Source organism: Alligator mississippiensis, chromosome 7, assembly GCF_030867095.1.
Source record: "Alligator mississippiensis isolate rAllMis1 chromosome 7, rAllMis1, whole genome shotgun sequence".
NCBI lineage: Eukaryota > Metazoa > Chordata > Crocodylia > Alligatoridae > Alligator > Alligator mississippiensis.
Genome location: NC_081830.1, coordinates 16,616,875 through 16,640,542, shown reverse-complemented (window position 1 = coordinate 16,640,542; position 23,668 = coordinate 16,616,875). Strand labels below are relative to the sequence as shown.

Genomic DNA, 23,668 nt, shown 5'->3' with positions numbered 1-23,668 from the left:
CTTCCCTCCCAGGGCACCGTGCAAGTCCTGGGTATAATAAAACAAAGGCAGTGGTAAGGTGGAGAGTAACAAACTCAGTGGCTTTGATATTCTCAACAAAAATGCCTCTAAATTGCATGCTAAGAATGTAGATTTTCCCATTATTTTTTCCTCGTGGAAAATTGGAACATAATAAATTATTTGCCTCTGAAAAGACCTGACATAAAGTATTTTTATACTCCATTAAGACACTCAAAAATAAAAATCCCTGAGTTGTGGCTAGGTAGATATTTTCTTATCTGAAAGTGTATAGCTTTCAATTGATCTCACCTGGAAACTTTCTGCTAACAGAACCAAATGTAATTTTTGAGATCAAAGATGCTATATAAAAAGATGAGCTCCCTGAAGGTCCCATTCCCCACCCTGCCTCCAAATATGCTGCAGAACTTTATCTGACTTAATAGTAAAAACACTGAACATTTCTTCACTCACTCTCATGCCTTAGATACTACACATAATATTCAGTATAATTTTTGGAGCCAGCTTTTAACTTTTATATTCCTAGATCTCCTCTGCAACTTACTAAGACAAGATCTTTAATTGATTGAGCAAACTTACTAAAGTTGTCTTTGTGGACGGTTCCTCATCTTGTGTCTCATTCAAATTTCCCCTACCAAGATTCTTTGCTTATGTCCAGTTCATGTGTCAGATCTCCTTTGCACCAACCACTAATCTAGATCCCTAGAAGCACAGATAACTCAGAGGTTTTCCTCTGCTCACTGGACTGATAGAAGTAAATCCAACCACGTTTCTGAGTGTGCAGCTGAGCTCAACTATGCCTTGTATAAAAGGACTGAAGCAAGGAGGCAATTCTTCAGCTATTTTCTTCTAAAGGCTCATGGGACTCATTCCTTGGAGTCCTGCACAGCTCAGAAACAAAGACCCAAATGCAAACAGTCTTAGCCGTATAGATTTTAGCAGAATTGAATAGCTGTGCTCTAGTTTAATCTCCTGCAGAACAGAAGTCCCTATGCCTGATACCTGCAGCGCTCTCGTCACCAGCCTTGGGCTCAGGGCAGAAAAGAAAATGTTCCATGAAGAAGTACCAGACCTAAAAATGATAGAAAAATAGAAAAATAGTGTCACAGGGATGAAGGTAGGAGGAAAAAGCTCAAGCAAATTACCCTTTCATTCACAGCCTTCAGGGAAAAAAAAAAGTTGGAGCACTCAAGCAGATGTGGGCAAGAAAGCATTAACAGTACCCTTCCAGACCCATACCACTTCAGGGGTGGGACGGGAAGTCCAGTAGTCTGGCCTTCCTTCCCAAACCAGAGTTGCTTTGGCTGGAGGAGTAATATCAGGGGGGACCCTGATCTTAAGTCGTTTGTAATTCTGAGGAAGACAAAGGGGTAACATAACCCTCTTGAGGCCTACCAAGGAGGAAGCAGCTCTGAAAGTAATATCTGAAACACAACCCCAGAGCAAGGGAGGTGGAGAAGAACTAAAAAGTAATGGAGCAGTATCCAGGCCTTAAGTTGGGGTAGAGGAGAAGGGAAAGGGGTGATGTTTGGAAACAAGGGTGCAAGGAACTAAGAGGAAGGAAAGAGATTTGCGGGTAGAGATTATATAATGGGAGTGAGAATTTAAAAATGGAGGGAAATTGTGGGCCGGGAGAATTAACCAGGTGTCTTGGAGTATTTGAAGCTAGAACCTTGCTGGCATGTCTACATGAGATGCTATGTCGTCATAGCGATGAGCTACATCACCGTAGCTCATTGCTATGGGGACATAGATAGCATCAGTGGGTACGAACCGTGATGCCGACACTACTGCATGGTAGCATTGTAAAAGACCTGTGCGGAGTCAGGACTGTACACTAATGTTGGTTACTGCTTGCTTAAGCAAGTGCTAAATGACTGGGCAGTAATAACTGCATAGTCCAGCGCACATGTAGATGCATCCTGTTTGGAGGAAATAGATATTGGGCCATGGGAAATGGAATCACAATGGACAGGGGATGAAAAAATGTTGGGATGAAGAAGGATAGGTTTAGGGTCCATGAGTCATTCCTCGGCGGAGCAGTGAAGAAAGAGGAAGTTTGCTTGGGAGTTTGTGGCAGAAGAGAACCAGGGTGCCTGAGGCTGTGTGTGAGTGTCTGTGTACATCTGCATTTGCATGTGTGGGTTTTTGCACACACATGCAGGTGTCTCAGTTTTGGTTTGGTTTGGTCCCCTGGCCCCCTTCTTTTCCTTTCTTTGTTCAGTTTTCTAACGGACCTATCTGTGTTTTCACCACTGAATATGTATTAGATTCATTCTTTCTATGTTGCACCCGAGCTCTGGGAGGCTGCTTGCAGGCAGCTGCCTCTTGGTGTTCAGGCTGCTTGGGTCAGTGTGCTCTCAGAGGGAGAGGAGGATGGCTGGGAACCCACCCAACCCCCGAGCATGCCAGAACAACAACCAGATCCCAAGACACTGATAGGCTAGTTCTACAACAATTAAAAAGTATTATTCCACAGAGGTAAATTGATAGCTGCTAATTTACAGTGGACAGGAATCTAGCTGATAGATTTTTAAGGTCAGAAGTTTCAATCAACATATCCCATCCTGCTATAATATACCAGTCAGAAAAAACTTACCCAATGATTGATTCCTGAAATAAGCTCAACTGTATATTTATACAACATTTATTTGTGTATCTCAAGTGAAAACTTGGTATAATTATGATCCTGTTGCTACTGTACATGTGTAACTACATTTCTGTGGTGCTTATTTGCATACCACCATTAGTGTGCAAGGTCAGATTACAGGGAACTTTTTCTCTTATCTGCATATCATCTAGTTGTATATATGGGCAGGGGATGAAAAACTCCTTTGTGCTTGTTTTGACTGTGATAACATGTTTTACCTGCTTTTAAGAGGCAAGAGAAGTCAGGTTTGTATGCACTGGTCCTGCCTTCTGAAATCGGAAAGTTCATCAGGGGACTGATGCTGTAGGAGAAAGTTGAGCAAATGTAGCCAATGGTTGGTGCTTACCATGACTTGTGTCGAAGTCTAAGGTGAAGAGACACCCAGCTCAGGATTCCCAAGAGCTGGCGGAGAAGAGGTGTCAGGTTGGAGACCTCTTCTTATGGGGATGGTATCACATCTCACCATCCAACCATAAAGGGATATGTGCTAGTGATACACAAGTTCCTTTAGTAGATTCAGTCTGAGCCTGTTACTCACTCGGTCCTAAAAAGTGGAACTCCTTAGCATACCAGCAAGCAGAAATTTGTATCTACCAGATCCTGAAAGAGCTGAGATTGCATCTAAAAGAACAGCAGCAAGAAGCGGTGTGCCCCAGGAGCAGCGAGGCAAGGGAAACCTTGGGCTAAAGCTACACTAGCTCTCTACTGACCATCTGTGGGACTAGGCAAGAACTCTAAACTTATTGACTGAGCGGGAGCTGTTAACAGTGGGTTGAGGTACATACTGGTTATTATGGGGCTCTTAAATCTGTTTATCATCCCATCTCCCTTTCCCAATTCTATACACCCTGTTATAGTTGATATTGCTTGTAAGTGGGGAAGTTTGCTGACACTGGAACACCCATAGACCAGGAACCGCTGAGCATGCCTTCCACCCCTCCTGACCAAACTGTCCCTTTTGGGTGTGTACAAGAAATTCACATCAAACAGTTGGAGTTCAATTAGTTACTTTAAGCCATGTGAAATTCAACCAGCTGAAACTTGTACAATATTTTCAAAGGATTGTCCGCATGTTCTGCAGATCACCTGCAATAAAAGAAGCACCATGTAGCAGACCTGTGGGTCCACCCCAGTTCCTGATGCCCCCTTGGGTCAAATCTGCCTGCCACACTCCGTGACCCCACCTCACCTCCAGTGTCTCTCCTGCCACACCTTTGTTATTACTAATATACTGGGGAGGTGGCCCCTAGAGGCAAGGAGTAACTTTTGGCGTTATCCCTGGGATTCTCTACCCAAACTCAGCCGCAGGGTCTTTGCACGTCCCTAATGTGCTTCCCCTTTGGGGCATTCTCATCAGGCCTCAAAACACTTGGTTGGGTTTCAGCAGCCCCAGCCTTGCCCCTCTTTTTTCTGGGCAAGCTTTCAGCCCATTGGCTCCCAGGCTTCACCCTTTCACATCCCTGCCCAGAGAAGGTCTCATCGTGAGGAGCACCCCTGGCACATGGCCTCCAAACCTTCCCCACTACTCAAGTCTTCATGAACATAAAATACCAACTCAACTAGTTCCAACCTGCTTTGGGTCCCTGTATCCTCTAGTCCTCCTACCTAGGACAGGCTTGTTTCCCCAGTCCCATCCCCCAAGTACCTCACCTACCTCCAGGGTCAAACTGTCCTCTCCATGTCCAGAGGCTGGGCTTATATGGTGGTTTCTATCATTTGGGCTGGACCAGTAGAGTGTAGTCTGAGTTAAAAAGCATCTCCCTGGAGAGAAGGAGAGGGCAAAAGCAGGGCACACTGGGATGCCAAATCACATCCCAATGGGTCCAATTGATTGGGGTTATGGGGTTGGCATCAGCCATTTTTGTAAGCATTTGAAGCCCAGTGACTGGTACTTCACATAGCATTTCAACTGGGGAAACTGCAATTCCACCAGTTCAAATGCAACACTTGTATATACCCTTAGACAGCAAGCAGAAAGAATATGCGGGGTCAGAAAGCAAGCAAGCTAGGGTGAGGGTGGATCAGTAAGAAAGACATCCTGGCAGAGAGGATGCGATGGGTGCTCTTTTTCCCAATGGTGTTGATGAACCATGTATCTCGTAGCCATTGAATACAATGGAGAGACAGTGGCAGGATTGCTTCTGCCTTTCTGGGGACATAAGGACAGGGCCAGGACCAACACTGGAAAATTAAAAATAATAAAAAAAATCCTGGATTGTTGTTCTTTCTTTTTTCTAGATTTTTTGTTGTTGTTGCTGAAGGCAGGCTATGGACTGGCAACTTCCCAACAGATTCTTCTTTTTTGTAGGGAAAATATTATGAAAAATAATTGGGTTTTTTCCCACTGAATTAGGATTTCCCAGATGCACAGACTAACCACTGAGGCACAAATGGGAAACAATGTGCACCCAAATTATGGGCATCTGAGTTTCTCCTTCTAGTGGGAAAAATGACTTCTCAAGAAAGGGTTACTATGTGTCAGAAAACTAAAATCAGATGATTTTTTTTCATTTTCAGAAATTGCGTGGAGGAAAAACCCTTACAAATTTTGCTCCAAATCCAAAAACCTTAGCCCTAATATGGTTTAAAAGAGAACAGAGTTCAGTGAAAGCCAGAAAATGTCTTGGGTTTAGTTACTGAAACTCTCCTGCCTGGAGCACTAACCCACACATGCACACACCTCCTACGTTAGGTAGGGATCCTAGGACTCCTGATGCACAATCCCCTGCTCTAACTATCTCCTCCTAGAGCTGGGACTAGACGTCAAGAGGCCTGGCTACCAGCCCCAACCTGTTCTCACTCACTCAGCCTTATTCTCCTCCTAAACCTCCAGGAATCCTGGCTCCAAATCCAGGGCACTATTATTTAGGAGGCAAGACTCTTCTAGCTCCTGCCTAAGGCTTTCTGGAGAGCCCCCTTCACCTCCTTGTTTCTCAGGCTATAGATAATAGGATTTAACATGAGGGTGATGATGCCATAGAGCACAGGCAGAGCCCGATCCTGCTCTTGGGAGTAGCTGGAATTGGGGCGGACGTAGGTGAAGAGGATGGTGCCAAAATAAAGGTTGACCGCAGCCAGGTGGGAGGTGCAGGTGGAAAAGGCCTTGAGGCGTCCTTCCTTGGTGCGGATCCTGAGGATGGCCAGAACAACGTAGATGTAGGACACAAGAGTCACCAAGAAGGAGCCCATGGCGACAGGACCTCCCACAGCAATAGTGGCAATCTGATTGATCTGTGTGTCAGAGCAGGAGAGCTGGAAAAGCAGGGGGATGTCACAGAAAAAGTGGTGGATGACGTTGTCATGACAGAAGGACAAGCGGAACATCAGACCCAAGTGCACAGTCGAGTTGGCCAAGCCAACAGCCCAGGCAGCTGCAGCCAGACAAGAGCATGCCCTTTGGCTCATCAGAACACCATAGCGCAGCGGGTGGCAGATGGCAGCATAGCGGTCATACGCCATGACCCCCAGCAGCAGGCACTCGATCCCCCCAAAGGAAATGAAGAAGCACATCTAAGTGAGGCAGCCAGGAAGCAAGATGGACTTGTCCTGTGACAGGTAGTTCACCAGCATCTTGGGCACCGTGGAGGTGGTGTAGCCTACGTCCACCGCTGACAGATTGCCCAGGAAGAAATACATGGGCGTGTGGAGCCTGGAGTCCAAGCTGATCATCACTAAGATAAGTAGGTTTCCCACCAGGGCTGTCAGGTAGAAGACTGTGAAGAATCCAAAGAGGATGAACTGGTCTTCCAAGCGGCTAGAAAGGCCCAAGAGTATGAATTTTGTCACCATTGCCATGGTGCCATTCTCCTTCCTGGCGCATCCCAGAGGGTCATTCATCTAGAAGGAGAGTAAAGAGGACTCAATGCTTATAGCACTAAACCAAGACTGGGGTAAGGGGGGACCTAAACAGACTCACTATGCAGGATTAGACAAGTCACTTAATACACACCTACACCATCTCAGAACCAAACCTAGGAGAACCACTGCGAAGGATGATCCACCCACTGCCTCCCACTATAAATGCCAGAAAAGAGACAATGCAGTTGCTTTAGAGAAGCACTGAGTGTGCACCAATAAGCACAGCCAAGACACCTTTGAAAGGATCTTAAGGCACCCCAGGTTGTTGCAAGGTATCATACAATATTAGTACTTAGGTTTGCACACATGATTCACAAGATAAACCCAGAGATTACAAATCCAAATCCATTGTTGTGCTCTGTCTGAGCTCTTTGCAACAGAAACTCCCCCCCACTCTTATTTTTCTGTAGGCAAAAAAAAATATGTGAAAACTAAGATCTAGCACTTTCCCAGGGATGCTTCACATCTATGCAAGGGAGCCTCGAGTCTAACCAGAGGTGCACTGAATGCAAAAAAGCTGAGAACCACTGCTCTATGTGGTCACATTCACAAAGGTACCCAAGTGGGACTTTCACATCTCTCACTGAAAGCAAGAGGACTCAGCAGATGACATGTTTTTGAAAAAATCTACTTGGGGTTTAAGAGCTTAGCACAGGTCTGAGAAGGAGTGTAGGCACCCAGGTCAAAACTCTGATCCTGACAAAACCCCACTTTGGACCCTAAAAGTGCCTTGTATGCCTGAGTTTTATTTCTGTCACCTATGCTTCACTATGATTCAGAAAATAAGGGCCAGATTCTATTCCACCTATTAACACGGCTACCAAGTACACCCCTGAAACATGGAAGATGCCAAATTTCAGACAATTTTGGATTTTAAACTTCATTGCAGAACTACAAAGAAGTATTTTTACCTCCCTGCCTCCCATCTGACGCCTTCAGGGAAGGACTTCTACCTGATCAACACATCAAAGAGCTACTCAACACAGCTCACAAAGACATTCTCATGGACCCAGAGGGACAGACTTCCATCTTCAGCTCCCTCTGTGCAAAAAGGAAGTTGATTTCCTACCTATGGGGACTTTTTACCCTCCTGTACCATCTACACTTTTCCCAGAGCCTGACGAAGGGACTTTGATCCCAAAAGCTTACAGAAAAGGACGATTTTTTTTGCCATTTTCCAGTTGGCCTAATAACCATTTTGCCATTTTGGAACCAAGAGTTCTAGTTCTTTGTATATTCCACCTATTAAACACCGAAGTGGACTTAGGTGCCTAAATGTGAGTCTTTTCCACCCTGATTCAATCTCTGAAAAACTTAATGCAAAAGGTGAGCTTATCTTCCTCCTCCCCACTGCTCTTTTGTGACTCAGTCCCAGGGTCCCAACCTTGAGGCTGGGAGAGGAGAGCAGGGCTTAAAGTAGGTAGTCAGAAATACAAAAAATGTTCCTGGAAGTTGCTGACCCTGGCACCAGAGGTTGAGGTTTTTGGTCAATAAGGGATAATCTAGTATGGCAGGGAGGTTGGGGGAAGGACCAGCTGTGCTGTCAGTCTGGTCTCATACAGCTGGGGGATGGGACACTAGCCTCCCAGTACAGCAGCGAGATGGGGATAAAGGGCCCTTCTGTATGATTTGGGGCATTGAAGAATAGGGAAAGAAATACCAAGCTAGGTGGAAACAATGGTTAAAGCTTGATTGGCAGATTGGGAAATATTGCCCTAGCCTGGCCTATTGGTTTGATTTAGAGCCAAAAGGAAAGGATATATTATATCAGGTAGAGCCATGGTTCTGACTCCACTGCTCTGATTGGAAATGAAGGGATAGAGGACATTTTACATAGCAGGGCTACTGTGTTAGATGGGTCCAGCTGTCTAATACAGGGTGTCAGGCAAAAGGAGATGTTGGGCTGACAGACCCATTGGGCCAACAGACTTGGGTGGGCAGGGAGAGAGGATATTAGGCTAGATACCCCATTGGTCTGATCAAGGGCAGTAGAGGTGAGCATGCTAATTATATGCACCAGCAACTGGTCTGGCACATACATTCCTATGTAAGAAACCTGACCCGCAGTGCAATCTTGAACCCTAGCCTTTTTTTCTTTTTAGCAAGAATAACCTTACCTGACAGGGGGGCATTGCTGTCTCCCATCAAAGAATCACCTCTGCACTTCTGCAACCCCGTCCCGGTGGGAAAAGAGCATCTCCTGACACAGCCCATCAGCCACCAAGTGCTGTGTTGTACTAATAGCTGAAAGCCTGGCTAAGCAAGTGCGGGACTGGCATAGATATTGCAGTGATCTCCTTGGGGAGTCACGCATCAGTTCTCGGGAAGGGCTAGGAACCGAGGCTCCTGGGCTCTATTCACAGCATGGGGAGCGGAGGTCTGATGGGGGACCAGTCATTCCCCTCCCAAACGTCCCCTCTCGTATCCTGTCTCCAACCATCGCTCTTTCTTCCACCATCTGGCACAGGGGTGTTTCTGGGCCCTCACCTCAGCTTTGCCATCATCAGCCCCAGACGAACTGTTTGCGCTCCCTGTGACGTTCTGGCTAGGACTAACCTGTAGGCAAAGAAAAGCATTAGACAGTGCTAGGGGAGGGGAGGAAGGCCACGTTTCTTAGACCTCAATTGTACATAGCAGCCCTCCGGTATGCACACCAGCACCCAGGTTCCTGCTGCACCCTGCTGAACAGCTTGAGGCCTGGCGTGTGTGCATTTGGGGTCTCAACCTTTATAAACTTGAGGCAGCTCTAGTAAAATGCCAGCTTAATTTTCACTTGTTTTTTGACTACAGAAAAACAATAGATCCGTGCTGCAGTTGCAAAGAGCTCGGATAACAACATTTCAGGATGTTTCTGCCCCTTGGCTTCCTTTCTGAAACCCCTAGGCTTATCTTATGAATTGCATTTGCACACCCAGCAGCTAACATTGTGTGGCATCCTGCAGCACCGTTGAAAAAGTCTCGAGGATCTTATGCTGCGTAGGCCACAGCACATTCCTATAACCACCTCCTGGAAGGACTGAGGCTGACAGAAGGTCCCGTGTATTTGTGACGGTGTGCTACCACCTGCCGGAAGGAGAGAATGCTGCTATCCACCAGCCAAACAGCTAAATCCCCTGTTGTGTATGAGCCTGCATGCTGCGTGCTGCTGCCTGGTGGAAAAAGGAGCGGTGTAAATCAACCCCAGAATTCCTGCTCCCCACAACTCCTTCCTAAGGGGTGTCATGGTGTGTGTGTGTGGTTCAAGTATTTGTGATGATCTTTGGAAAAGGGACAGAGCCTTGTTTTCTGTGTGGGTGAGTGAATATTTGGCCTCTGACCTGCTTTGGAAATGATTTGATCCTCCTGATTGCATGTGCCCTGCACACCCTGCATGTGGGTGTGTAGAAGAGAGGTGTTCCTGCAGTTCCCTGACGGAAAGACCGAACCCTGCTTTGTGTATATATGCATGTTACTGTGTGCGCTGCTTCGCACTGAAGCAAGATGCAGGTGTGAGCCTGTGTGTAGCGTTGTGTGCTGCCTTGGTCTGGGAAGGATGGCCTCTGCATTGTGGCATGGGGGAGTACTACTATGGAGTTTTGCTCCCTGCTGAAGTAAAGGAGCAACCTGGGTGTTGCTGTTTGGTGCTTCTTGCTAGAGTGCTTGAGCTTTCTCTGTTAGGATGCATGCAGGACATGCATCCTGCTTTCTCTGTTAGGATGCATGTCCACCACCATCCCATGCTGAGAAACTGAGCCTTGCGGGGTGTGTGTGTGTACACTATTGTGTGCTGCACCTGCAGAAGTGAGCAGTGGGTATCCCTCCTGTGTGCTGCTCTGGTCTGGACAGATTGAACCCTACTCTGTGCATATATGGATGTAGGTGTGTGTGTTACTATCTGTTGCTCCTTGCTGGTTTGAAGGAGATACTTGCAAATGTGTGATGCAATGGGTGCTGCCTCTTGTTAGGGGAGCAAGAACACTGATTAGGCTTTGCTTGGCAGCTGACAGACCGCCAACATTAAGTTGTAAGAGTCAGAGTGCAGGCCCAATGGCATGAAAACCATAGGATTGCACCACGTCTGGGTGGTCAGTGGCAGGAACAGTGTGATTCCCCAAAAAGTTCTCAGAATTTGGTTTGCTAGGGGAATCATTAGTTTACCTGGTGTGGACCAGGTACTGACAGTTGGCACAACATGAACGCTGATCCACTGCCAACTGCAAGAAGGAATATGCCCTGCTCTCTTCATGTGCTGCTATCCAATTGAGGAAGCGGGCACTGCTCCATTTTGCTTGTGAGCATATGCTTATATGTGCTATTTGCTGCTCCTAGCTGGAGTGAGGGGTTGTATGAACTTTCCTTCCATACACTGTCACTGCTGTATCCTGCTGTTTGTGTATATGTGCACTAGTGGGAGTGTGTGTGTATTACAATGTGCTACTTCATGCCAGAGTGGTATGTGGCTAGGTATGTCACCAAGTCCTTCTCCGGTCTGGAGGGGTTGAGCCCTACTTTGTGTGTTAGCGGCCATGCTGCTATGTTTGCTGCCTCTTGCCCTGATTTCTGTGTCTGTCCTGTATTTGTGCATGTGTGCGTGTGTGTGTGTTTGTTGCCATACAGCTGTTTCCTTCCAGAGAGAAAGCGCTCTGCCTTGTGTGTGTGTATATATTTCTGTGCACTACACATTTGTGTGCATCTATTTCTGTGCCACCTGCTAGAGTGAGGTATGGGCATTTTATAATGTGCTGGAGCAAGAGCAAGTGTATGGTCTTGCACATGCAGTTCCTTGCTAGAGGGAAGTGAATAGGCAATGCATAGGCACATCCCTACTCCTCCCAAGCACACGCATTAGAGCAGTGTCTCTGGTGGGGCATCCCACAGCAGCATCCAGATATACACAGAGGAAGACACAAAGAAACCAGGCAATGTTGCTCCAACAGAGGACACACACAATGCCCACACAGCAGAGCTCAGTCCCTCATTCATGGGACAATCTTTCTACCTCTCACACACACATATGCGTGCACGCACACACGATACTGGTTTTTCCAGAAGGGAGCAGTTAGGCAGGTGCATAGGCAATAGGGTTCAGTACCTCAATATGGGGACCCAGACAGTCACAAGAGAAAGCAAAGTTCAGGCACTGGAGCAGGAGTCGGCAAACAGCACCCCTCTTCTTGCTAACGGGTCTGCACCCTGCACTCTCGGAGCATGTGCGTGTCCCAGGGTCCCACCCTGTTGGCAGTGTGTATCCAATTGCCCCCTGCTGAAAGGAGAAAGGTGGTGGGGGTGTGCACACATGCATATGCTGTCCTTGTGAAAGTGAGATGTGGGTGTCCTGCTGTGCGCTATCTTGGTTTGGAGAGACTGAGCCCTCCTGTGTAAGGAAGTAAGGGAGGTCCATGCACAAACTCACATAAAATCTTGTGTGCTGGTCCCTAAAAGGCTGAGGGGAAAACAGGCTATCCTTTGGAGGGCTGTAATCATGTGCTACATCTTACTAGAGGATGAACCCCGTCATCTATGTCTGTATGCATGCATGTCTCTGTGTGATATGCACACAGAGATACATGCTGACAGGTAGGAGGGATGAGCCATACTTTATATGTTTTTGTGCTTGTACATACTCATGCACATGTTGCATGTTGCTACCTGGTAGAATAGTGATTCTCAGTCAAGGTACTGTGGCATCCTGGGATGCTTTGGGAGCCTTTCAAGGGTGCCGAGGCGTGCCACACAACAGTAGCACTGTTAGGTGTGCAAACATGATTCACAAGATAAACCCACTGATTTCAAATAGGAATCCAAGCGCCAAAAATATTCTGACCTGCTGAAATCTCTCTGAAGCAGAACTGCTCTATTATTTTTCTTGGGTCAAAGAACTGAGTGAAAACTAAGAGCTGGCATTTTCTAAGGGGTGCCTTGAGTCTAAAAAGGTTGAGAACCACTCTAGTATGAGGCAGCTGCATACAAGGTATCTGCATACGCATGCACAAGTGAACACGTTTGTATTTATTCTTGCATGCTGTCCCCTGTTTGAAAGATTGACTGCATTAAGTATGTTGCTCCCCACTGAAATAATGGATGAGTTTATGCATCAGTGTATGTGCATGCACATGTGTGTGTTGCGACATGCTGACTTCTGCTGGTGGCAATGAGACCCACTCTGTGCATCGGTGTGTGCATGCACATGAGCGTGCATGCACACAGGCATGCAAATCTTGTGCGCTGCTCCCTGCTGGAGTGAGAGGACTGTGTGCAGGTGTGTCGCAATGTGGATGGGATGAGACTTGCTGTGTGTGTGGGTCTTTTGCTTGCAGGTGCACAGGCACATGATATGTCCTGCCAACAAGTGGAGTGAATGGGCTGTCTCTTCAATCCCCGAAGAGCCTCAGGCCTCCTCTGTGTTGGTGTGTTTGCTGTTACTGCATACCACCCCTACCAAAATAAAGGGTGCTACATATATGTTATCCGGATATTACCAGGGAGCCTGGTTTTCTCTGATTAAAAAAAAAAAATCCCTAATTTTTGGATTTAAAAAAGTAAAACAAAATCCACATTTTTCCATGATTAAAATGAAACACCACTAATATATAGATACATATACATATACTGTTGTTTCATTTTAAAAAAAGTAACCCAAAATCCACATTTTTCTATGATTAATCTGAAAATAGGGGATTGTTTTTCTCAGAGAAAACCAGGATCCCTGGATAGTACTGTCTTCTCCCTGATGGAGTGAGGTTTCTCCGTGAATAAAGGTGTTCCCAGTATGCATTGCAGAGTTGATGGCACCAACAACCCATGCACAGGCAGCCATCTGGACGCAAGCTCTCCTGTTCATTATTATCTCATAATGCAGCGGCTTGCAGATGGCAACGTACCGGTCATATGCCATGATGGTGAGGAATGCAAGATCGGCTGTACAGAAGAGGAAGAAGAGAAAGACCTGGGACACACATCCAGCATGCAAAATTGTCCTGGTGTTTAAGAGAGAATTGGCCATGGACTTGGGGACAATGACAGAGATGGACATAAGGTCAAGGATGGACAAATTTGCCAAAAAACAGTACATGGGGCTGTGGAGGTGGTGGTCCATAGTTACAACAGTGATAACATGGAGGTTCCCCACCAGAGCTGCCAGGTACGCTGCCAGAAAGATGACAAAGTGTAAGATCTGCAGCTCCCGAGTGTCCGAGAAGCCCAGGAGGAGGAATTCGGTTACAGTGGCCCAGTTGGACATCTTCCTTCCCAGGGCGCTGTGCAAGTCCTGGGTATAATAAAACAAGGGCAGGGGTAAGGAGGAGAGTAACAAACTCAGTGGCTTTGATATTCCCATCAATAATGTCTCCAAATTTCATGCTAAGAATGGAAATATTCCATTTTTCTTCCCATGAAATATTTGATTTTAATAAATGATTTTTCCCTGGCAAGACCCTACATAAAATAAAATATTTTGATATTCCTTTAGAAAGTGAAGAAAATGTTAACCCAGCCACACCTCAGGAGTTCTTTCCTGTGCTCTAAATCTGAAAGTCGATCATTTTTTCAATAGATCTCACCCAGAAAATGTATGCTGGAAAGAAATATGTATGAAATAAAAGATATTATATAAAAAAGATGCATTCCTTAGAGGTCCCAATCCCACCCCTCTCCTCTTCCCACCGTACTTCCAATATGCTATATAACATTATCTGTATTCCTAGCAAAAACATTGAAAATGTCTTCATTCACTCTTGTAGCTTTGAATCTATTATACAGAAAATGCAGAATGATTTGTGTAGCCAGGCTTTCCAACTATTAATGTTTTAATATCTCCTGTGCATCTTACTAAGACAGGACACTTCACCGATGCAGAAAACTTACTGAAATTGTTTTTGTGGACGTTTCCTCACCTCTTGTGTCACATTCAGGCTTCCCCTGCCGAGATCCTTTGCTTTTGTCCAGTTGATCTCTCAGCTCTCCTCTGCACCAACCACTAGACTAGGTCCCCAGAAGCACAGCTAACTCAGAGGTCTTTCTCTGCTCCCTCTGTCACTGAACGACTGGAGTGAATCCAACCAGGTTTCTGAATGCGCAGCTGACCTCAACCCTGCCTTGTAGTAAAGGAGTGAATCAAGACGGCAATTTTGCAGTAATTTTCTTCTGAAGGCTCCTGGGACTCGTTCCCTGGAGTCCTGCACAGCTCAGAAGGAAAAGCCCAGATGTAAACAGTCCGAGCTGTACAGATGTTAGCAGAACAGCAGAGCTGTGCTCTGGTTTAATCTCCCTCACAACACAAGTCATGGGATCTCCGAGAAGGCCCTGAGCTTCTCTATCTGGCTCTGCTGTCCCTGTTAGCCAGACGGGGCACCTTAGGATGCAGGGAGGCAACAGATTGCAGTTGGGTTAGTTGCTATGCAGTTTTGCATGAGAACATAACATGAGAATAAATGTCCGGTTGTAAGGTGCAAAAAACAAATAATTCCCCATTGCAATGCCCCATTGCAAGGCATCATGTTGACAAAATATTATCGCAGTAATCATTAATAGGGTCCTGGTTCTGAATCTACTGTCATGAGAACCCAGAGAAGAGCCACGTGTATGATCAGAGGTCAGGGAAGCAAACCCTGCGATGACAGGCTGAGAGCTATGGGGCTCTTTAGCCTGGAAAAGTGCGGGCTCAGGGGTGATCTGATGGCCACCTATAAGTTTATCAGGGGTGACCACCATGATCTGGGGAAACGATTGTTCACCAGAGCGCCCCCAGGGATGACAAGGGCAACCGGTTATAAACTACTGCAAGACCGTTGCAGGCTGGACATAAGGAAGAATTTTTTTACTGTCTGAGCCCCCAAGGTCTGTATAGGGGCTATAAGGATGCTACGGGTTTTTCTTCCCAAGGTGGAGAACCTTGCATTTATCGGCGTTGAACACCATCAGATTCTCATCTGCCCACTTGCTGAGCCTGTCCAGGTCAGCCTGGATCACCCGCCTGTCTTCTGGTGTGGATGCTTTGCCCCAAAGTTTGGTGTCATCGGCAAACTTGGCCAATCCACTTCTGACTCCAGTGTCCACATCATTAACAAAGATGTTGAACAATATGGGTCCAAGGACAGAGCCTTGGGGGACCCCACTGGTCACAGGATACCATGATGAGTGACTTCCATCAGTTACTACCCTCTGGGTCTGACCCCGGAGCCAATTTTCCAGCCAGTGGATCGTGGAGGACCCAAGGTGACAACTGGCCAGTTTCTCCAAGAGGCGATCATGGGAAACCAGATCGAAGGCTTTTTTGAAGTCAAGATATATGACATCAATCTCATCTCCCTTGTCCAGGTGATAGGTCACCTCGTCGTAGAAGGAAATGAGATTGGTCAAGCAAGACCTACCTGCAACAAACCTGTGCTGGCTATCCCTTAAGATGTTGACGTCGGCCAGTCCATTAAGGATGGCCTCTTTAATAAACTTTTCTAAGATCTTCCCCGGGATAGAAGTCAGGCTGATGGGCCTAGAGTTAGCCGGATCCACTTTCCTCCCTTTCTTGAAGATAGGCACCACATTGGCCTTCTTCCAGTCTTCGGGCACTACACCAGAGCGCCAAGAGTTTTCAAAGATCCGTGCTAGAGGCTGGGCTATGATGCTCGACAGCTCCTTGAGTACCCTGGGGTGTAGATTGTCAGGGCCAGCTGACTTGAAGGTATCCAGCTTCTCAAGATGTTCCTTCACAAAGTCAGTATAACTAGTACCAGGCTCGTTGGTCTAGGGGAATGATTCCCACTTCGGGTGTGGGAGGTCCTGGGTTCAACTCCCAGACGAGCCCTGCTTAGCACTGTGCCTGCACCACCTCTCCTTGGAGCTTGGTGTGTGGAGCAGCCCCTTTTATCTAGCTCCAGAGGCAGGTGAGGCCATTTCCCCGGTGCAGCTGGTGCATGGCCCAGAGCAGGGAAATTTAGACACCTCTTTGCTCCCCCCAAACCCATAGTGTTGGGTGACTGTGGCCATCGAGGCATCAAGTTGAGCCGTGGGGGTTTTCAGAAGGCAGTGCCTGGCACCGGGACAGGTGAGTACTTTTGTGTGGGTGAGGGAGCTGTCATCTGAGAAGAATGTCCTTGAGCAAGGCGTCTTCAGGGCACAGTTCGGTTGGTGCAGAACCTGCGGTGTGGAGATGTGGCAGGCGGTACCTGTGCCAGGGGCTGGAGCCCAGTTGGAGGGGCCATGTGCAAGCTTCACCACGCGGTGAAGCCGATAGAAATGCTTGGCTGCTACCATTTTCACTTGCTTGCTGGCCTGCTTGACGGTCTTGAGCCGAGAGGGATGCTCTTTCTTTCCTAGAAGCGGTGTCACTGAGCTGGTAGAGCATTGGCTGCCCAGTTTGAAGTTCCCTGATTGAAGTCCTTCCTCTGGCAAGGTGTGTGGCCTTGTTACCTGGTGTGGTGTGTGAAGAGGAGAAGAGGGAAAGAGAAGAGGAGAAGCTTGTGAGTTGGGCAAGGAGGCAGGAGGTCACAGCTTCTGCAGCCCGGCTCCCCGCTGCTGCCTGCCTGCTGTGGGCTTGGGCACGGGAGGCTGGTTCCCCATTGCTGCATGCACGCCCAGGGGGCAGGGGGAACCCGTGCCCGCCAGATCTGAGCGCAGGGCAGGTTGTGTCCTTGGACGGAGGGGGTGGCAGCCCTCTGGCTCTGCATGCACTCCCCGGGAGGCAGGGCCTGCACCCCCCAGATCTATCCACATTGTGGGCACAGCCTGCGGGCTCAGGCTCCCACCCTGGGACCGCCGCAGCCCAGTGGGCACGACCCAGCATGGCAGGGAACAGTGGGGCAGCCCCAGCCCCCACCTTCCCTAACTACCCCTATCTCCCCTTCCCTCCCTATGGGGGCTCAATACCGCCCCTTCCTACACCCCCCATCAGGACCTGCTTTCTGGGCTGCCTGGGGCCATGTGCTTGTACCGCCCTCCTCCAGCTCCCTGCCAGCTCCTGGCAAATATGAACTGTGCCAGCCTGCAGGGAGCTCATGGCAAAACTGCAAAATTTATGGGCTTCCCTGGTAAAATGAGAAATCCACATTTGCCTCTGGTAAAAGGTAAAATCCACGGTTTACTCCATTTAGGTTGGTCTAATAAAAGATATCAAATTCACCCAAGGAACCTTGTCTGCCTATATCCTTAGACCAACACGGCTACAACCTAAACCCCTGCAACACGGTTTACTCCATTTTTTTCCAAGGGAAATGGAAAACCCTGATCATCAGGCTCCTGTAGGGACACAAATGAGCTAAGCTGATGTCCTGACATAAACCCTGAATGACACAGCTGAAATTCCCATGATTTTGACCCAAAAACAGGAAGCCCTGTGGCTTAGTTGGCTAAAGCACCTGTCTAGTAAACAGGAGGTCCTGGGTTCAAATCCTAGCAGGGCCTATGTCTTGCGCTTGGCATGGCTCTGTAGCTCAGGGTGTAGAGGCCTGGGCTTGGGAGTTCAAATCTCACTGTTTCCTTGCTTTAAGGCAGTTCGTGGGATAAATTTTGGAACTCTGGACTCTAAAACCAATCATTATTCAAACCTCGTCAGATTATTGAATTCAGTCACAAGTCGTCCATCATAAGTCACAGGGGCTGTCTACACATGCAATTAATGCTATTTGGGTTTACTGCTCAGTAATTTCCTGTGCAATGAGCCAGCCCTGGGATGTTGTCTACACATGCATCCATTTGGAAGAGATTTCCTCCTTATGGGAGTAGCCTGCTCCAGGCCTCCTCTGGCCCTGCTCTGCCTCCCTGCCATAGCTAGCAGGAGGTGGAGGCTCCAGCCACAGCTGCGTGCGTGCTAGGATCACTCTTTAAAAGGTAGTCCCACATGATGCTCCCTGGCCACCTGCTTTCCTGCCCCACCGTAGTCTGCAGCATGCTGGTGCAGCCCTCTATGACTCTGTCTGCAGATCCTGTGCCCACCGTGGGAGGGCTGCTTCACCCCCAGACCCCAGCAGTGAGGGTGGCTGCTGCTCCACCTGCACTGTCTGCTCCCCCTTCTGCAGCATGAGGCCAAGGCCAGCAGGGCCTGCCTGTGGTGCAGCTGCTGCTCAGGTGCTCAGGGGTCACATGGACTCTTGCAGGGTAAAGGTGAGCAATGCTAGGCATGTGACTTGTTGGTCTAGGGGCATGATTCCTACTTAGTATGTGAGAGATCCTGGGTTTAATTCCCAGATGAGCCCTGGTTGGTGCTGTGCCTGGGCAGCCTGGCCCTGGAGCTTGGTGTGCTGAGCATCCCCTTCTATCCAGCTCCAGAGGCAGCTGGTGCCATTTCCCTGGTGCAGCTGGTGCATGTCCCAGAGCAGGGAGGTTTAGGCACCTCCTTGCCCCTGTCTCCTTGGTCCCCCAAGCCAAGGGTCCTTTTCACCCTTGCTCTGTTCTCTTCTAACCGTGGCCTGCCACAGCTATCGCCTTGTCTCCTCTGCCTTTTCTCCTGATCTCTGCCACCGCTATTGCCTGATTGCCACTGCCTTTTCTCCTGACCTCTGCTACTGCTATTGCCTTGTGTCTACTGCCTTTTCTCCTGACCTCTGCTACTGCTATAGCCTGATCTCCATTGCCTTTTCCCATGACCTCTGCTACTGCTATAGCCTGATCTCCTTTGCCTTTTCCCATGACCTCTGCTACTGCTATTGCCTTGTCTCCTCTGCCTTTTCTCCTGATCTCTGCCACAGCTATCGCCTGATTGCCACTGCCTTTTCTCCCTTTTCTCTGCATGTCCCAGAGCAGGGAGGTTTAGGCACCTCCTTGCCCCTGTCTCCTTGATCCCCCAAGCCAAGGGTCCTTTTCACCCTTGCTCTGTTATCTTCTAACCATGGCCTGACAGGGTGGCTTCACTCTTTCCATCCTCAAGGCTGCCTTTGTGTCTAGGATCATTTGAACATGTTAGCAAAAATTCACCCCATATAGCACAATAACTATTAATGCATTTGCTCACCTGTGCTATTAATGTTTTAGGATGCAATTGTAACACAGAGTATATAGGCTACAGCACCGTTGAGCCGGGCTGTGGTGTTGTCACAATCCAGCACACACAGAAAACTTGTGTCTGGAATGAACACACACACACACACACACACACCAGCCCAGATAGCCCAGATACACACACACACACACACACACACACACACACACACACACACACACACACACACACACACACGTAAAGATCTACAAGGTCCCTTCCGACTCTACATCTATGAACTTATGGGACAGTGATGACAATCAATTAATTGAATCGCTGTCCCCGATTCAGGCTGAATCTGAATTGAATAGGGCCCATTTAGGGAGGAAAGAGGTGCAGCAATCCCTCTTGCACAGGTGAGACGTGTGGACGGAGGTTCAGTGAGACAGGAGCAAAGGGCAGTGGGTTTCAGCCAGAGAAACCTGCCCCAGGGCTCTACCAAGAGCAGAGTTGACATCTCTGTACCTGGAGCCCATGGTGGGACCACGAGAGCAATGGACACGTGGGCGCTGGGCTCCCTGCTTTGTCCCACCTCGTGGTATGGCCAGTCCCCAAGACCTCCTGTGCAGCCAGGCAGGCAGGCAGCAGGTGGTGGAGGCTGCGTGTGCAAATTGCACGGGGCTCAGGGGTTTTGTCTTTGTGGGGGGACTGTGAGAGCCTAGTCCTGTGGGGTCACACTCATCCTCTGCTGTTGGGGAGGGAGGGATAGAGGCCAAGGAGGGCTTTTTGCCAGAAATGGTGGTGAAAGGAGATTTACGCTCCGTTTTGGAGGATCATTTCATTCTCTCCCCGAGTCCAGGTGTTTCAATATTGCTCCTCTTTGCTAACAAAGGCAGCTACATGCCTAGACCCCTGAACTGGTTATGGCGGAGCGGGGCTGAGAGTGTAGATTAGATGCCTTTTGCGGATGCTGAAGACAGCACAAAACCTCCTTAGCTGTGCCTGTTACCCAATCGCCTGCTCTACTCACCAGTGGGTTAATGTAAGCGTGCAACACATCTGGAATAATGAGCTGGACATGAACTCAGTGATAGTTGTGTCTGTTTATTGCTGGACTAGGGTGTACAGGGAGCTCATTGCTGCTTGTTCCTGCTACTATGCCATTTCTCTTCTCACCAGAATTCTCTTTCCCCAGGATATTCTCCTCTAGTGACTTTGCGAAGGTATCAGGTGAGGACATGTGCTTTGGATGTCAAGGTGCAAAGGCATCCCAGTGACCCCGCCGGCATAGCAAGTGATACTAGAGCATCCTACTAAAGTCTGCAGGTGGTCTTTCAGTTGCATAGAAGTCCATAGAGTTACTCACTATTTCCTGCCTATTACACCCTTTAGCTGCTGGGAGGAGTTTGGGGAAGACATTGCTGCTTTTCTCCCCTGCTTCCCCCTCTCTCAAGAGCAGAGACCACATCTGGAAAAAAATGGGACAGTGCCATTAGATCGGGGTGAGCAAAATGCGGCCCGTGAGCTGGATGCGGCCTGTGGGAGCAGAGATAAATTAATATTTATCTTCTCGGGAAGCGACGCTGGCCCCGCTGCTGAGCAAGGCGTGGGGCAGCTGTCGCCGGACTTGGCGCTCTGGGAGGCAGGCGTGGGCTGTGGGCCTGGCCGTGCAGCTGCAGCCCCACATAGCCGGGAGCGGGTCACTTCCGGGGCAGCCCGGTCACCCCGGTGACCTTCCCCCCGTGCTGCCTGCAAGCCAGGTCCGGGTCCTGCCCATCTCGGGGGCGAGCGGTTACTCGGAGCTGTGGGAAGCCACTGAGGGTGGCTGCGCAGGCACCCGGGGCACGTCAATATTCATCTTCTAAATTTCCTGGGCGCCTGTGGGCTGGATACAGTGGTGTGGCGGGCCGCATCCTGCCGGCCCCTGCCTTACATCTTCTCACCTCGGGTTACTTTGTACGGTGGAGCAGAGGTGCTGCTGTGGGTTGGGGGAGGCTGCAGGTTTGCAGAGGAGCCCGAGCGCTTGACACCCCCGAACGTCAGGGCGCAGAGGAGGGAGGTTGCGGCTGCTGGACACGTGCTCCGGCCCTGGTCATGTACAGCCGGGCTCGGTCGCTGTCCTCGCAGGCCCCGGATGCGCCGGCAGGAGACGCGGACGGTGGAGCAGCGGGAGAGAGGCGAGGACGGAGAAAAACCAGCCGGAGAAACAGGATGCGAAGGGAAGGGACCCTGCACAGAGCAGCCTCCCTGCCCCTAGGGCTCGATCATGTATTGCCCAAATCTCAGCTCCAAATTTCATGCACTTCCTTTGGGCGAGCGGGCATTGAGCGACCCGGAAACGTGTCTCTGCCCTCGATGGTGTTGCACTTGTGCAGCAGTCAGGTGGCAGGTGGACAGCCGTGTAAGCAAGGCGTGTGTCGCCACCACCTTGTTCGTAAAGCTGTGGATCTGGTTGGTGGTCTTGCGCAGTGCAGCCGCCCTGTAGTCGGGGTCCAGGCCAGCTGCCAGACGTGGCTGCTGATGGCGCAGGCTTCTGTAAGTGGGGTGCGTGCTGCCTCCTACCACATGAGAGGGGGAGTGGGTTTGGACATGTGTAGCGCTGGACGTCCTGTAACTGGGAGACCAGGTCCGCTGCCATAGCCAGCCAGTCAAAGAGGTGCTCCTGTAAGCAGGGTGGATGTAGCCTCCTTGTGCTGGTGTGAGTGAGCCAGAGCAGTCTGCAGCGCGGTGCCGCAGGGCGGCCTTGCAGACAGGAGCTGAGTCTCGTGGGGTGACGGCAAACTCCTTAGAAAAGGCAGTGGCGACAAGGCGGTGGCAGTGGCAGAGATCAGGAGAAAAGGCAGTGGAGACAAGGCCATGGCAGTGCCAGAGATGAGGGGAAAAGGCAGTAGACACAAGGCGATAGCAGTAGCAGAGGTCAGGAGAAAAGGCAGTGGCGATCAGGCAATAGCAGTGGCAGAGATCAGGAGAAAAGGTGGTGGAGACAAGGTGATAGTGGTGGCAGAGATCAGGGGAAAAGGCAGTGGAGAGAAGGCGATAGCAGTAGCAGAGGTCACGGGAAAAGGCAGTGGAGACAAGGCGATAGCTGTGGCAGAGATCAGGAGAAAAGGCAGTGGAGACAAGGCGATAGCTGTGGCAGAGGTCAGGAGAAAAGGCAGTGGCAATCAGGCGATAGCAGTGGCAAGGGTCAGGAGAAAAGGCGGTGGAGACAAGGTGATAGCAGTGGCAGAGGTCAGGAGAAAAGGCAGTGGAGACAAGGTGATAGCAGTGGCAGAGGTCAGGGAAAAAGGCAGTAGACACAAGGCGATAGCAGTAGCAGAGGTCAGGAGAAAAGGCAGTGGCGATCAGGCGATAGAAGTGGCAGAGATCAGGAGAAAAGGCGGTGGAGACAAGGCAATAGCAGTAGCAGAGTTCAGGCTCTGCCACTGCTATAGCCTTGTCTCCGCTGCCTTTTCTCCTGACCTCTGCCACCACTATCACCTTGTCTCCACTGCCTTTTCTCCTGATAAGGTGATAGCTGTGGCAGAGATCAGGAGAAAAGGCAGCGGAGACAAGGCTATAGCAGTGGCAGAGGTCTGGACACATGGGTCAGCTTTGATCCCTGATGGAGACCTCCCTATGCAGCTGTCAGCTGGCATTCGGGGCTTTGCAGGTTGTCTCCGGGCTTCATGCCCCAGCAGCCAACTGTGTGGAGGGAGCACTGCCCTGTAAGCAGGGTTGCCGGTGCTTGCGGTCACCGTTCATGGTGCCGCCCCAGCAGTTCTGTCCAGAGTCCTGGCCCATCGCACTCTGCTCCTGGCTGGATGTCAGAGGCTGAACCTGCAGACATCTGCTCTTCCCACTTTGCATGGACTGACGATGGAGTGGCAGCAGGTACATTTACAGGTAAGAGGAGAAGAGAAGTTGGGGCCTGTAGTCTCGTCCTCTCACGTGCTGACTTAAATCCAATACCTGTCTGTTTTCTAAGGCCCCAGAAGGAGAAGCAGGGAAATGACAGACAAACAGGAGTTAGCCACCAAGGAGGGAAGAGACCCACGTCAGCCCACCCGGAGGGAAGGTAAAGGAGTTCAAACACAGTGTCTGTCCTCTCTGCAAGTTGCGTCCCCAAGTTGTCAACCTTGTGATGAACATGTCGTGGAAGGTTTGGAGCAGTGGGACCCCCTTATACACAGGATTCGTGCCTGAGGTCCTCCTGTTGTCATATGCGGGTGAGTGCTAGCGGGGTACTCCTCATTTAGGAAACCGGACGTATGTCA

The 23,668-nt window shown here is 49.4% G+C and overlaps 1 protein-coding gene and 2 non-coding genes across 3 annotated transcripts; 2 read left to right on the top strand and 1 right to left on the bottom strand.

Annotated features, from left to right (window-relative positions):
- Nucleotides 1-5,551: 5,551 nt before the first annotated feature.
- On the bottom strand, nt 5,552-23,156 carry LOC102574485 (olfactory receptor 5AP2). Its single transcript, XM_059731790.1, is given in 4 exon segments — nt 5,552-6,505; nt 9,014-9,082; nt 21,840-21,970; nt 23,150-23,156. Coding segments are annotated over 4 exon segments (1,161 nt in total).
- TRNAP-CGG (transfer RNA proline (anticodon CGG)) lies at nt 16,233-16,304 on the top strand. The gene has a single exon. It is a non-coding gene; the product is annotated as a tRNA-Pro (tRNA).
- Nucleotides 17,826-17,899, top strand: TRNAT-AGU (transfer RNA threonine (anticodon AGU)). Its single transcript has one exon. It is a non-coding gene; the product is annotated as a tRNA-Thr (tRNA).
- Nucleotides 23,157-23,668: the final 512 nt, after the last annotated feature.